The sequence below is a fragment of the Manis pentadactyla genome, chromosome 1 (genome assembly GCF_030020395.1).
Source record: "Manis pentadactyla isolate mManPen7 chromosome 1, mManPen7.hap1, whole genome shotgun sequence".
Taxonomy (NCBI): domain Eukaryota; kingdom Metazoa; phylum Chordata; class Mammalia; order Pholidota; family Manidae; genus Manis; species Manis pentadactyla.
Window position 1 is genome coordinate 11,770,077 of NC_080019.1, and position 16,111 is coordinate 11,786,187.

At 51.5% G+C, this 16,111-nt stretch overlaps 1 protein-coding gene across 2 annotated transcripts in view; it reads left to right on the plus strand.

The window, feature by feature from the left end:
• The window catches only part of LOXL2 (lysyl oxidase like 2), an 86,543-nt gene that overhangs the window by 32,616 nt on the left and 37,816 nt on the right, over nt 1-16,111 (plus strand). For both annotated transcript variants that reach the window (XM_036888858.2, XM_036888859.2), the window contains one exon: nt 14,095-14,306. In XM_036888858.2, coding sequence (XP_036744753.1) covers nt 14,095-14,306 — 212 coding nt within the window. The remainder of the gene's footprint in view (nt 1-14,094; nt 14,307-16,111) is intronic.

The following is a 16,111-nucleotide window of genomic DNA, read 5'->3' on the forward strand; positions in this document are numbered from 1 at the left end:
GCGTGGAGGTGTGACCCGGGCTCAGTGGTGCTGTCCAAGACTGAAATGTGAACCTCGGAGTGGTGTGAACTGAAGCTAGGAAGGGGGGCATGAAAGGCCTTCTGGGCTATATTCGGAGAGCACCCCTCAGGCTGGGGAAATGCATTCATTTTCAATTGCTGTGTAACAAAATACCCCCAGATTTTACAGCTTTAAGCAATACATATGTATTATCCCGCATGGTCTCTGGGGGTCAGGAGGGGCTCAGCCGGTTGGTTGTCTGAGTCTCTCATGAGGGGGCAGCCACTCTGGGGCTGAGGGATCCTCTCCCAGGTTGACTCATGTGTTTGTTGGCAGGCTTTTGTTTCTTTCTGGCTGTCAGCTGGAGCCCTCTGACCTCCCCACACTACCCTCTGTAGGCTGCCTAAGTGTCTTTAAGACATCGCGGTTGTCTTTCTCCAGAGGGAGCGAAGCATGGAAGCCATCGTCTTCATAACCCAATCATGGAAGTGAGTCACCGTCATTCCTGCTGTTGGTCACATGGACCAACCATATGCACTGTGGGAGGAGGTTGTCCCAGGGCGTGGATTCAGAAGGCGGAGATCAGTGGAGACCACTTCAGAGGCTGGCTCCCAAAGGGCAGTTGTTCCCAAATCTAGCTAGGAATCAGAATCTCTTTAAAAACTCAAGTGCCGAGGCCTCGTCCCAGGCCTACTAAGTCAGAATCTCCCAAAAGACCAGACTACTTTTTAAAGCTCTTTCTGATGATTCTGACTTTGCCAGCCTGGCCCAAGTCAGCATTCAGGAGTGACAAAGGGCTTGTGACCCTTCTTCTAAGTTAATGACAAAATTTCAGATTTAGCTTTTCAACAAATTCTCCACTCAAACAACAAAATCAACAACATTTATGCACTACTTGTCTCTATAGGGTATGTGGGGCTTTAGTGCAGGAGGATTAGGCAGCCAGGACTCCTTCCCCAAGCGACATGTTGGATGTCACCCCCAACGGACTGTGGGGGTCTGCCGGGAATGCAGGCCAAGTAGTTTTCACCGTGCTGCAGCTTTCAGCTGAGCCTACGACTGACGCCGGAGGACGGTGACTTGAAGTTGCCCTATTTGGGCTCCAGAGGAAGTTCTACCGAGATTGTGGTCTTTACATTTTCCTCTCATGACTCATGCTGGCCTGCTGTCTGCTCATATGTTCCTAGAGGACACTGAGCGTGCTGGGGACGTGTCTGAGCCTGCTTCGTGGTGCACAGAAGGATTTCCAGCCTTCTCTCAGCTGGCAGGATCAGACCACTGCCAGCCAACCCTCCTCAAACTGTGCTGTCTTATTTGGCCTAACTAGAAGAGATTGCTAGAGAGCTGATGTACTTTAGTGTTCCAGTTACTGCAGACAACTTTGCTTTACCACGAAGTCTGTGATTTGGAGGGTAGGCTTGCCTGATCCAGTTTCGCACTTTCCATATCCACTCTTATAACCTCATATGGAATAATTTGCACCTACTTATATCTCACCTTTCCAATGAGATTGGAGGCTCCCAGAAGGCAGGGGCCTATCTAATTTTCCATTGTATCCAGTAAAAATAATGTTAGCTACCTAATGGGAGCACTATCTCCAGCTCCCAAATTGTCTCCATCCCAGGGATACAAACCAAAAACCACTATCCCTGTAGATGAGAATCTCCCAGGATATAATATAAAAATAAATAGTGGTAAGAAGCACACAGAAACAGTCATTCCTTCATAGCATTGCCCTGACTAATAGGACAATCAGCTTAATTATAGCATCTTTAATGGGCCTCTGTTTATCTTAGAACCTCAGGATAATACATGTGGATTGTCAAGCAAAGATCCAGGCTCTGGGCATAAAAAAGTTACTGAAGGCTCAAAAGAAAGGTGGGCCAGAATTTCAGGGCGTTTTAGGTTGGGAAAATGAGAGGACTGATCTGACACTAGAAAAAATGCTTCTGGGACAAGGACTGAGTGATGACACTGAAACAGAGATGGCTTTACTGAATACGTCTATGGGCAGTTCTGATGCTGAGCAGGGGAGGCGCATGTAAGGTGGTTCATGGAAAAAGCAGAACCTTTTTCCAGTTGTGTGGACTAGGCAAAGAAATTACCGAAAAGATATGGCAGAAAGTACTTTCTTATTCTGGAAGAGCTGAGTATCCCTGACAGGGAAGCGAAGTGCCTATCTTTATTCCAGGCACTTGCTGGCTGCCTCTTGCACACACATCATGGTCTGGGACATCCTTAGGGAGAGAACACATGGACCTGTTCCTCCAGCCTTTATAACCTGAGAGGACAACATGCATGTGCCTTGGGAAAACCAGAGGTCATTTAAAGGCAAGGAGCCTGGACCCCCACATGAATTTGCAGTCTCCCAGAGAGGTCTGCCTCAGGGGAGTGTCCAGTTTGAGGGGCCAGATGACTTCCTCAGCCTTCCATGCCTTGCATTTTCAAGGCCCCCTGTTGCTGTCAGACAAATCAGACTGGTTACTATGAGCCAGACTAGGAGCTTTCTCAGCCAGCCACAGGTGCTGGCAAACTTTCAGCTGACGAGCAGCTCCCTGTGACTTCTTCCCTCTGGAGTCGGCAGAATGTAGGTCATGAAAGGGCCTAGATGTCAGGGTGTCTGGGAGAATCTTTGAGTTTCCAGAAGATTCTTCCCTCCAAGATTCCGTGGCTGAAGCTCAGGATTACCAGCAGAGCTGGCCTGAAGGGTAGAGAGCCACCCAGACCACCTACAGGGGTATTTGTGGGATGCTGAGGTGTCTCTCTGAGCTGCCTGGTGTATTAGCCTGTGTCAGCAGCTGAAGTCATGTAGTCCTTCCTCTTGGCTAAAGAGATGTCCCCCATAAGTGTGGATAGAAGGAAGAGCTGTAGGTGTGGTAGACATGCAGTTAGGTGGGGTCACAGTGTGCAGGCCAGTGACACCCAGAAGAGCTGCTGACTAACCAGTGTGAGCACAGCGGACGGTGCCCTGCAGCATCTCCCAGGGCTGCCCTCCTGCTGCTCCATCGTGTATCAGAAACTTGCATGGAGTTAACCTGTGCACTGATACAATTCCCAGGAGACACGAAACCAGGAGGGGCTGCTGGAATATCATAGTATGGAATGAGATTTGCAGAAACCTCAGTAGGGTGAAATAACAGGCCCCACTGTATCATATTAGGGAGGAATAGAAGGTCCTATGTCAAGGTTCATGGGAAAAATAAAAGTTTGGTTTGAGTTAAAGCTCAGTATAAGCCAAAGGTATGATGTGGCTGCTAAAAAAGTGAATGTAAACCGATGCACCTATAGAATTCTTGCCCTAAACTCTGCAGTTTGGACCAAGAACTGTGGAAGGAAGGGTTCATTTGGAGGCCATCTCTTAACTCGGTTCCCCAGAGGAAAGGCCAGTGGGGCAATGACAGGTCTGGAAACCATATAATACAGGGAAAGGAAGACACTGTGTCACGAAGGAAGACGGGGGAGACCTGTTGGTTCTCCTCAAATACTTGAAGTGCTACTGTGCAAAAGATGCCCGTGATTGATTCTAACTCCCAGAGCTAAGATGAATGAGAAGGCAAAGGGATGTAGATTTCAGCTCAGTGTGAAAACTCTAACACTAAGGGCTGCCCCGCAGTGGATGGGCCACCCGGTTAGTAGTGAGCTTCTATCACGGAGCCATGGATGGGCCACCCGGTTAGTGGTGAGCTCCTATCACGGAGCCGTTCAGGTGGGAACCCGATGACCTCCTGCCAGGAATCAGCAGCCAGACAGCTGCACTGCAAAGGAAGCAGGACGAGGTGACTGCCACGTTCTAGTAAGACTTATGGTACTCTGCACATATGAAAACGCACCTGGGTGCCCACAGCTGGCTATTGGCAGTGTCCACCATTGTGTGCATATTTGTCACCCATGTCACACACACATACCCAAGGGGAGCAATGCTGGTGGCTAGTGTGTGTGCTGTGAGTGTGGGCTCTCTCCCTGCCTCTTCTCTGGCTGGCCCCTCATGACCTTGGCCTTGAAAACAGGAGCAGACATTTTGCCCTCACTCTTCCACAGCAGAGTGTGAGAGCTGAAGCTGTCCCTCAACCTCCCCCCACCCATTTGGGCCCATAAATTCAAAAGTGGCTAAGAGTGGGGTGTGGTCAAAGTAAAGCGTTAGTTTAAGCTTTCTCCATGTCTTGTGACCCCAGGTGTGGATGACTGGCTAAATGACTGTGAGGAGGACATCCCCCCTCTTCCCATCCCTACTCTGCAGGGGTGTGGCAAGGCTCAGTAACACCCACCCTCATTGCCTCCTGGAAATTGGGGACAGATCACAGGCCATTAGAGATGACCCTCACAGACTTGTGCCTTCTCTGGAGCACACTGGAATTCCCCAAGCAGAGATGGAGGAAAAACTGTGCATAGTCTAGACCAAGTTCATCCCACTCTGGGATGCCAGAGGCATGAGTCACTAAGCCCAGGGGTCTGGCTGGTGGAATTTCACTCGATGAGCTAACTGTCTTCCCAGGGACGCCTTCAACATCTGCTTGGAGCATTCCTGGGGGCTCCTCGACACTTTATAAATTCCCTTTTAAAGAAGGGAAAAAGTTAGCTTCCTCATATGAATGGCCCCACCAAGGGAGAGTTCACAGTCTTGGACCCTGAGTTACCTGGTGGCCAGCAGCCAGAACACTGAGCGAATCCATTCTCTTTTGAAAAAACGGTGGTTTGAAATCAGCCCCTTCCGGCTATGACAGTCTGTAATCCAGAGTGCAATGGTTTCTCCATTAGAATGACACAGCAGGCACTAGTCATTTACAAGGCAGTTTAGAATATTCTGCAGGGGAAAATCAATCAGGTGATTTCTGTGAAAGTCCTCTGCAGACAATAAAGTGCTACAGAATGTCAGCCGTGCCAGCCCTTCCCCAGCCTTGGCTCATTTCATCCACAAAATTAACCAGGCAGCCTCTTAGGTCTCTGCTTCGCTGATGGAGGCTCTACTGTCACATCTCACTGTGCAGCCTCAGTTTGAGATCCCAGAGTTAAAGGCAGGACCCCTGACTTCCAGACTCAGTGGAGCCTGAGACTTGCAGCTGTATGTCCTGAAGGACTGACCCTTCTCAGGTAGTGCAAAACACCTCGCTATAAAGCAGCATTTGGAAGATGAGTCTTAAGCTAGTCCTCAAAAGCTTCTTAAAAAGAGGTAAGCAGGAACAAATGATAAAATGTGAAATATTGTTAGTTTCGAGCAAATAGATCTTTTTTAAACCTAGAAAACAGGGCCCCAATCAAACTTCGTAGGATTTCAGAAGCTCTCAAATTGAGAGGCTTCGTTTCCTGTCTGTGGCTGGTGGACAAGTTGGAAAAAGCATTAGATAAGAAGAGAGTACAAATCCAGATGCTCTTCTGTGCAAACCTCTCTCCACCAGCAGTGTTGCACATTGCTAAGTCATGTGCTCACAGACAGGCTGATGGCTGGGGCCACGTGCTCTTAGGTCAGAACAGACAGGTCTCTTCCTTTTCTTTTCCTCCCCACTTCTTCCCCCACTCATTTTTTTAAAGGCTCTTTTGCAAAAGCAATTAGGTTACCAGAACTAATTACAAGTCCCCACCCTGTGAGATTTATATATGGCCACTCCTTCAAGTGGCCCCCAAGCCTCAGTTTCTCCTCTGTGACAGCAGGTAGCCCAGGAGGAAGGCCCAACAGAGGGGCCAGGAGGACAGAGCCAGGAGGATCTGGTACCCCTACCCACTCCTCTTTCACATCCTTCTGGAAAGGAGCTGAGACCTGAAAAAGCTCTTTCTTCTCCTCTTAACCACAGACACTGAGGTTGTTGCAAATTTTTTCAATTCCAGGAACCAGGTTTTTATTAGTCACAGTCAGCTGCCAAGTGCTTCTAGGTTTTCCTGTCAACAGCAGCCTTATCTCACCAGCATCCAGGAGGCTCCAAGGCAAGAGGTCTGGGGTCCAAAGGAGAGTAATTAATCTAGAAAGGTCTGAGCCCTTTCCAGCCGGCAGTTCCTCCATGCCCCATGCCCAGCTAGAGAGGGGGCATAGTAGTTTGCACTGGGTGATTAGGAGAGAAAGGGAGCCTGTTTTCATCCCTGTGCAGTTTTAGAGCTGGTGGTCTCTTCCAAGCCTACAAATAGCCCTGCTTCCCCAACAGCCACAGGATAGCTGGTGACCTCCCTCTGTGGCAGGAGGGCAAATGGTAGCAAGTGGGCAGTTTGTGCCAGCCATTTCAGCAAGGAAGTAAATAGCTACTGTGGCAGCCCAGAGCCTTTGAATCCTCGGTCTTACTGAAATGGGCTGAACTTGTCAAGTCGGGCCATCAGAGGTACCTGTCCTGGGTGTTGTCTCCCAGCTCACAGTGAGCTTGGACCAGACGATGTATAAGATTCTGTCCAGTGCTAACAGTCCATGATTCTATCTACTGGGAGTCTCTATGTGGTCAGGGCTTGCCAGTAACCACAAGGGACACAACAGAATTAGTTCTGAGGTGACTTATTTTCCCACCTAAAATTAGAGCACAGCATCTGAAAAACAAAGGGGCATTTATATGGCTGATGGAAACAAATACTTGAAATTGTGCACATCTTGGCAACTCTGGGAAACTGATTCCTGGCCGGGTATTGTTCCTGTAACTCTTTGAAAAGTATAATATCATTGTAATTATTTGTGAGATAAAATAAATGGACAAGTAATCTTATACAGCTGACCTTGAATAACAGAGGGGCTATAATGCTGATCCCCTGTACTGTCAAAAATCTACATATAACTTTTGATTTCCCCTCCCAGATGTTACTACTGATAGCCTGCTGTTGACCAGAATGTTACATTATGCTTACTGATAACATAAACAGTCAATGAACACATGTTTTGTCTGTTATATATATTTTATATTGTGTTCTTGCAACAAAATAAGCTAGAGAGAAGAAAATGTTTTTTTCAAATTGCCGCAAATCTCCAAAAATGTTTCTTACATATTTATTGAAAAAAATCTGTCTTTATAGTGGTCCTATGCAGCTCAAACCTGTGTTGTTCAAAAGTCAACTGTACTTACTTGTTAGATGAAATAGATGAATAGGTAGCATCATAATAACTCATTTAGATGAAATAAATGAATGGGCAGTATGCACCCAGGCTTTGAACAGTGTAGACTGGATGGTAAATTGCATGGCACTTTGGAAAGGGAGAGATGAGTGGAGAGACATCATTGGCAGGGATGCTATATGGCAGCAGTAGGTGGAAGGAAGCCTCCCTCTGCGCTGGCTGGGGGATCCGCTCTGCAGGGCAGTCTGCTGATATGAATGGATTGGGCTGGGGGTGTCTGGTTTGGCTCTGCAATGGGCCCAACTGGTTCATCTGCCCCACCTTAGCCATGCCAGAGGCGTCAATGCCAAGAAGCCCCCCCTGACCCCATCCTATGAAGTCTGTTGCTAAGGCAGCTGGGGGCTGTATCTGCTCAGTCATTCATTTTAATTGCACCCCAGGCACTCTGCCAGGCACTGGGAATAAAGAGATTGAGGGATTTTTTTTTTTGAGGCTGTGGGATGGTAAAGTTTTGTGAGTCTGTGGATGGGAATGATCAAATATTCCTAGTTTTGGTGGTGATGGGGAAGAGGTCATCCTAGAAACTAGCCCCCTTTAGGGTCTGGTTCCCCTCATTGAAGGGGACACTAGGGAGTAATGAATGGTCCCCTTAACAGCTCCTCCGAGCCAGCACCAGTCAGTTGGATCTTGCTGGTCCCTATTTTGACCCCCGGCTTTGGATTCTGTTCTTCCCTGAGGGAAGGGAGGCCTGGCGGGCAGCCCTGTGCACACACTGGGAGTGATGAGGAATAGCAGGCCAGGGCTGATAGAAGGGACATTGGGCAGGGGAGGGCAGGCGTCTGGCGGAGGATGCTCCTGGAGCTTACAGTCCAGTAGTGGTGAAGGACAGTTTCACAAGTCATTGCTTTGTTACCATGGTGATGATTACCACGAGAAGCATCAGGTACCCCACCCGAGAGTGGGTGGATGGCCTGGTCTGGCCAAGGACTTGCCTGGTCTGTGGCTCCAGCTCCCCTGCTGGGTCAGAGGGACTGATGGCCGAAACAGGTGTCCCGCCAGCTTCCTGCAGACAGTAGAGCTTGCCTGTTCTCCAGAGAAGCAGCCTCTGTCACCTACCCCAGGTTGGAAAATGAAACACAGAGCCTTCGATTTTCCAGCAGTCTTGCAAGGCTCTTGATTTATAAGAGGAGGGCGTAGACAGAGTGCCAACTTTTTCCTCTGGTAGCTCGGAATGACCTCAGCTCTCCAGGCCACCCCCACCCCACTGGTCTCCATGGCCTCAAGATGAGGAACAGAAATCCCTGAACTGTCTCCCTTCTTCCCTTTCCTCCGTCTGACCCAGTTGGAAGTCACTGGCCAGGGAATGTCACTGGCAGCTTCTTACACTGTGAATTCCTGATTTTCTCACCAAAAGGGGGTAATTACAGTGTAGCCAGACTTGTCTACTGCAACATGCTTTATGCTGTTTACAGACAGTACCCGCTTAGCTAACCATGTAAATGTGTGCTGAGGGTCAGATCTGCTTTTAAGTGAGTTCAGTAACTATTTCTTAGCATCAGATTTCAAGGGGAAAAGGGAGGGTATTAAATAGCTCAGCTGACAAGAGAAGGCATGGATACAGTGTAGACATTTTCCTTGCCCATCCACAAGTCACACAAGTAGTGCTTATATTATAAATTAGAGAGGTGAGTGTGCTGTCTGGTTGTTTATTTTGCATTAAACAAAGAATAAAGAGAGCCTTTCTTAAATTTTTGGCTTGGAAGCCCAATGTTTCTAGCTTAGCCGAATTCCTGTAATTGGATTTTTAAAAATTATTGGTTTATTCCAAAAATGACCCTATGTGTCATGCCCAGCACTAGGAGTCATGGGTAAGGCAAAAATGAATAAGACGTAGTTCTACCCTTGAGAGATTCACAATCTGATGAGACACATGGAGAGAGAAATAATAGTACAAGACAGTCACTCCAGGTCCAGGACTAAATGAGTGGCTCAGAAAGTGAATGCTAGAGGAATGAAGGAGAAATCAAATCTCTGGTGGGGCTGGACAGGGTGCTTCCTGGAGGAGGTGGTGCTTTCTCTTCTCTCCTGTCATTGGTGACCACATGAGGCTTGCCTATCTGGTTGTCCCCTGTGTCCCAGGGCCTCGTACAGTGCCTGGGATGTGGTAGCACTCAATAAACATTTTTTGAACGAATTAATGAAGTTGACCCTGAAGTCAGTAGCATTTTGAGAAGTAGAGAGGAAGAAGAGACAATTGCAGGGAGGTCCCATGAGGGGGTTAGGAGACTGAGGTCAGCATGGCTGTGGGAGAAGCTCATGACTGGAAGGCAGGGGAGATGTGAGGGATCAATCTGCAAGGCTCTTGACCAGGAGCCTACAGCCTGGGGGAGCCACAGGAAGGTTTGGAACAAGACACATGCATACACAGTGGTCAAGGTGGCCCAGCCAGTGATTGCCCGGACTGGGGAGATACGCAGACCCCACGCGACATGCCCTCCTTTCACACCCACCATGCTCACTACCTGATTGGAAAGTAGAAGTGGGAGCCGAGAAGGTGTTGGATGGATAGAGGCAGCATTGCTGGGCAGACTGTGAGAGGTGAGGAAGGGTGTGCAAAAGGCGGGGAGGAGTGTAGCCTTCCCGCTGGAAGGGTGGGAGACTGGCTGTGTGCAGGGAGGAAAGACGGGGTATCATGGGTTGTGGTTCGAGGTGCCACGCTGACAGCTGGGAAAATGGATCTCTATCTGGAAGACCCTTCTTTCGAAATGGCCAAATGATGAAAGCTGAGGGCTTTGGTACTGGATACAGGACCCTTAGCAGGAGAGGGAAGGCGCTTGCCAAGCGAGCAGAGGTTGGGCAGAATGAACCAGGTGTGCTTTCTGGTTGGGCTGATGGCATTCTGGGATGTTTCCCCATCGTGGAGACATCTTCCTACCCCATGACACTCCTGAGCTGACTTCTCCAGTGGGCAGGCCACTAAATGATGGCTTCTAGAGTGGAGGGAAGGGGGATGATGGGGTGAGAGCTGGCCCTTGCAAACACGCCCCCTCGGGTGGGCTTCTCTGCACCCAGGCTGAGCTTTCAGACAGGTTGTGAGGTGCTTTTTTGGAGGCTTGCTTGCTTCCTTGCCTTGCCTGCCCCTGTGTCTTTCCCTGATGCAATCTCCAACTGGACTTTCAAAATTGGTGATTTTTCCTCATTGGCCACAGCCCCAGACTGTCACACTGTGGAATTTGCAAGTCATTCACAGATGCTGCAGAAGGGAACTGTCCCTGGGGCTCAAGCTGGGAGTCACACCGAGTGCCCCTTCTCCTCCAGGTCCCTTTTCACTGGCCCCCTTGCTGAACAGGGCAGGCCCCGGCCTCGCTGCACCTTGACTTCCCCTTTTGGAGGTGGCAATTACTCCCAGGGCTCAGGCCCTCCCTGGGGATGACAAGTCCAGAAGGTTCTGGGAGTTCTTTACAGGGAAGCCTTTCGGAGAGCCGGGTGAACTATTATCTCTGGCAAGAGCGACAGAATTTAGACTTTAATTTGACTTTTAAAATGTGCCAGATGTGTTACCAGCTTCTGGGCTACTTACTGGGCTTAATGAAAACTAGAAAGTCTAGAGAGCCCTTTGTTAGAAAAGAAAATTTTGTATGTATGTTTTAGAGTCTCAAATCTTATCTTTTCGAGTTGAACTTCTGGGGAAAAAAAACCCTAACATTTGTGGTTTTGAAAGGAATTCCACAGCAGTGAAGTAAGGAGGGAAGTTATGTGTTTATATGTGTGTTTTCCTACACAGAGGTCTCTGAGCAGCCTGTGTAAGCTCGTTAACTAGCAGTGAGCCCTGAATGTGTGCCACAGAGGGTTTCCCCGCCAGCCCCCCGCCTGAGCAAAGGAGCAGCTGCAAGGCAGCTCTCCCTCACGTCTGCCCTGCCTAACTCACATCTCCTCCGGGCAGCATCGGGTGCAGCGTGCAGGGTGGACTTCAGATGTGCAGCCCCTGAGGGGACCACCCAGAAGGCTGAGCCCCAGGCCCTGCCCCAAGTGGACTAACTTCATACCAGGCAGTGGAGAGGGCATGGGCCAGAGGGCAAGGATCCTCTAGACCTGTGGTTGTGAGCCTGGAGCATGGACTAGGGAGTTGGAACTTGGTTTTTGACCCTTGTTTATCTACTTATTGGTTGTGTGAACCTGGAGTTCAAAACCTTGCTGTTTTCTCATTTTCCACCTGTAACAAGGGTGTATATACCCTTAGCCTTCTCGTGGGTCGTAATGGGAATTGAGCGAGAGAATGGCCCTAGGGTTCTGCGCATGGAGCCTGAGTGCAATGAGTTGGTTGGTGCTGGGTAGATGAGGGCCCTTGCCGTCACTGTTCTTCAGACAAGGAACAGGGCCTGTGCTTGGGGCGAGGGCAGAAGCCTATCGAGATCCATGGAAGGGAGAGATTATTTTGTTGAATGAACGAATGAATGTGAATTTGGGCCCTGCAGAATGGGAAGGAGTTGGCTCCACGGAGGGAGAAGAGGAGGAGGAACAACGAATGTAAAGTCAATCCTGACTGCTCCCCTGAGGCTCTGAAGGGAGCAGGGCCCTCTGGTCCTTTCCACCACACAGGTGCTCAAATAGACACATACTCCACACATGCAGAGGCCTACACGCTGCACACACAACCCTGGTACATACCATCAGGCACACAGACACACACAGCAAGGCACACTCTCACGTATCTAGATGCACAGACACACACACCATCATGCACAGACACATGCATGCACACACATGCACACAGTTGGTGAAAGAAAAAGGACAATAACACATGGTTCTATGCTTTCCCTTCTCCAAGCCCCATGTCCCTCCTCCTTGAGCCCTCCTGGCTTCCCCACCAGTCATGCTTCCACTGAGGGGAGGCCATCCTGCATGAAGACAGGGGTCCAGGGTCTGCTGTGCTCCCTCCGCCGGGCCTTCTTCCTCCTGTGGCAGCCTGGATGCTGACGTCCACATTTTGCCTGTCCCCTTAGCAAGCCCGCACTGCTGCCCCATGGCAGGTGGGGAGGTGGTGGCAGTGGGGGTGGGGAAGGACTTGTGAATTTAGTAAAGTTGTCCCAGCCTATCTGCACTGAGAAGCCACAGGGCTGATCCCACAGCAGTAACTGTCCTCTGGGCATTACGCATTACTGGGATGCCAGTCTGGCCTCCTGAGGTGGGAAGATGAGAGAGGGGGCTGGCCCACAGGCAGTTTAGGACTTATCCCCTTTCTTGGCATGTCCCTGTCCACGTGTCTTGGTGGCACAGGTCCTGTGGCCTGAATGGTGTCTGTAAAGGATCCAGGATCCAAGCTGGCAAACGTAATCTTGCCCCTGGCAGCTTTCCTTCCTCTGCATGGAAAGCAGCCAGCCAGGGCCAAATGCCCTCACTCAGCCCCACTTTCCACTGCCTTGCAGGGCTGGGGAAGCTGAGCCTGGCTTTGCACCCAGAAGCCAGTGGTGAGGAGACACGGATCCCTGGGCACCCAAATAATGGTCCTGTTCAACCCCATGGCTCATTTGCATCCTGGCTGGACAGGGGCTCGGGAACTCAGGTCGCCATGTTTCTCTCTGCCAGCACCCTTGCCCAGCCAGCTCCCCATCCCTGCCCCAGCTCAGAGAGCTACTCACACTGCATTCCATCTTCCTGGGGAAATAATTGGAGTAAACCAATTTCCTCAACTGGAAAACAGGGGTGACAAGAGCTAGGCACCTCATTCTATTGTTTGAGAATTAAGTGAGAGAATGCACAGAAAACACTTACTGCCAGACTTGCATGGTAGCTGTTACATTATATTACAGTTACCTGAGCATAGATTTGGGGCCAGGTCGGCGAGAGGGCCAGAGCAGAGGTAGAAGCAGTCATGATGGGCCGTGGGCCCCTTGCTAAGTAATTTGGGCATTACTACACAGGCAAAAGTAGTCAGTCAAGGGACAAGATTACTCTGTGCTTTAGAAAGAGCTCTCTGGTGACTGTCCTGTAGCGGGTGGATGGAGAGGGAGATGGGGGCAGGGGCTCAGGGAGCCTTGCAGGAGCTGGTGGTGACCCCCACAGGGCAGGGGCGGAAGGAGGAGGGGCTGCAAGTGAGAGATTCAGGAGGGGCTCCCACAGTGTTGGAGGCAGCGTGGGTGAGCCTCGGAAAATCACAAAGGTATTAATATCACTCTGGGCTAGCACCCCAGTCCTCTCATCTGGATTGGCCTCTTGAGGCCCCCTGTCCTCCTACCAAATCTCTGGGACTGGGGTGTAGGCGTGGGGCAGGGCCATGGCCACTTGGTGTCAGGGAATTGGGGAGCAAAGCCCACTCCCCCAGTCCCTTCCTCCTGTTGGGGTCCTTCCTCTCCCTCAGTCCCACAGAAAGATGGGGGGACAGTGTGGAGGGGGCTTTACAAGAGCATCAATTTGGAATCTGCCAAAGAAAAGCTGCCGGGGGCGGTATTACGTTTGCCTGCTTGGACCCTAGATCCTTTACAGCCTCCATTCAGGTCACAGGACCCGTGGCACCAAGACACGTGGATGGGGCATTCGGAATCTTTCCCTGCCACAGCCAAAGGATTGCGTCCATCCCTCCCTCCCTCCCTCCCCGCTAGGCAGCCCTGGCTCCCTGCACACACCTCCTCCCCTCGCTTCTCCTCTCCAACCCCACCCCTCCTTTCCTGAGATTTTCTCACTCAGGGTGTGAGATATTTAGTGTATAAGACGGATATCTGAGGTTCATTTGCCTGAAACTTCAGTTTTACTGAAAGATTAGTGGGAATGCACACACACACACACACACACACGCATGCTTTGGAATAAAATGCAAAATCCAAGTTATTTTTAGTAAAGGACATTAAATTTTTAAAAAAGATTCATTCTTCTGCTCTTATTTCGAGACCCCTGCAGGAGGAGGATGCTGACTTCTGCTCTTCTGGCCTTTTGCAGGACGTGGGAGGAGCTGCTGGGGTCCCCCACGTCTCCTTTGGCTCCCCGGCCCCTGCAGGCTGGCAGAGTGTCTGGCCTTCAGTCGCCTCTCCGTGGCCAGACCAGAAAGTAACCCCTGTTCTTCCCTGCGTCGTCCTTCCCAGAACCTGAACATCCAGGTGGAGGACATCCGGGTCCGAGCCATCCTCTCTGCCTACCGCAAGCGCGCCCCCGTGACGGAGGGCTACGTGGAGGTGAAGGACGGCAAGACCTGGAAGCAGATCTGTGACAAGCACTGGACGGCCAAGAACTCCCGCGTGGTCTGCGGCATGTTCGGCTTCCCCGGGGAGAAGACGTACAACACCAAAGTGTACAAGTAAGCGAGCTGCACGCGGCGTGCAGTCTCCTGGGCTCTCACCTGCCTCATTAAAGAGTTGGTGGGAGGACCCCTGGGCAGAGGCAAGGCCCACCTGCTGTCAGGTGTGGCTGGGCCCGTGTCCCGCCAGCAAGCCAGCCATCACCAGCAGGCCTTACCGCTGAGGGTCTCGGGCTCCTGGGGCAGACAGACCCCAAGGGAGGGCCAGGGTGGCATGAAAGGGCTGTGGCCGCAGTGAGGCATGGCGAGCTGCTGGCCCCGGGAAGCCCACCCCTCCCAGCCGACAGCCAGCTCGGGGACCTGTGGGCTGAGCAAGGGCACACCGGGCTGGGCAAGGGTAACACCAGCCTAAGGAGACTTCTCCTCAGCAAATGGGTATTGTGAGAAACCAGGGACCTGCAGCAACTGTTAGGAAATTGAGAAACTGATCGATGCGAGTCAGTTCCAGCAGCCCCCGTGAACCCTTATAATGCTGTTATGGCTTCCAAAGTGTCTCCCAGGAGGACAGGAGTAGATAATAACAAGACAGTAATTTTCCCCAAAAGGTGTCTAGTGAAGGGATCTTGGCCCCATGATGCTCTGGTCATGAGGGTCTGCTGGGTGGGAGTGGGGTCTTAGTAATGGTAACAACCCTCTGGTTATAATGTGCCAGTCTCTGGTCTTAGTCATCGACTCCTCACACGCTGGGAAGTAGGGGTCTATTTCAGAGTTGAGGAAATTAAGTCAGAGGGCAGTGTGAGGACGAGGAAGTGGCAGATTAGGATCCGCGGGTCTCCAGCTACCGGGTAAGCCGGGAGAGAGGTGGCTTCAAAGTCAGGGGACAAGGCTTCTGGCTGCAGCTCCGCCTGCAGATGCCAGCCCAGGGCAGGCTGCGTCCCTCCCTGGGCGTGGCCTGGCCACCTTTGCTCAGAGGCCCGTCCACCCCAGGTGAGTGCTGGCAGCAGAGCTGCCCAGGGGTGGGCTGACGATGCCCTGGGGGCGATCGGAGTGGTGTTCCCCACCCTGGCCCCCGAGACATGGCCCAGACCTCCCTGTGTGCACAGGGCATGGGTGGGGGTGCAGGGCTGTCTCTGTCTTGTGAATACTTTGGAGAACCCCCGCCAGCTGGCCAGCTCCTGCCCTGGAGACACTCGCCCAGGCAGCCGGAGCCAAGGAGAGCACATGCGCTCCCCAGACAGGCTGCCTACCTGGCTGGCCCCGCCAGAGCCCCCAGTCTGACCTGGGGCAGGTGTGAGCGCAGTCCTGGGATGAGAAGGCTGCCACCCGTCCTGTGCAGCACAGGAGGGGGTACCCGAGGCCAGGTAGTGCATGACATGCTCAGATGGCATTTGAAAGCCATCTTCCCAGCTACAGATACTCAGAGTCCTTCTCCTACTTTTGAGGTGAGATCTCAGACATTTGGGCAGCTGGGCCCCAGGCCCTCCTCGGTTCTGGGCTTGAAGCCTGCCCCCTGCCCTCCCACTGCTGTGACTGTGGCTCTGCTCTTTCAGATGGGGGGCAGGAAAATGCTTTGACGTCTGGGGACACTGAGGCTGTTGGTGGTGGTGGTGTTCTCAGCTGACATGGGAGATTATGAGCAGACGCCTCTGGAAACCAGCTCCTCCTTGCTGGCGATGGTTTGAAGGTGCTGGAGGGCAAATATAGAACCTTCTCGGTTTGTCTCTGAGTTTTTATGAGTCTCTGCGATCCGCTGAGAGTTGGGCCCCAAAAGAGAGAGACGCGCTGGGCAGAGTTTCTGTGCCTGCACGGGGACTCCCAGGCCGTGGGTGGCCTCAGCGATCACCCTCCTAAGCTTTCAGTCTGCG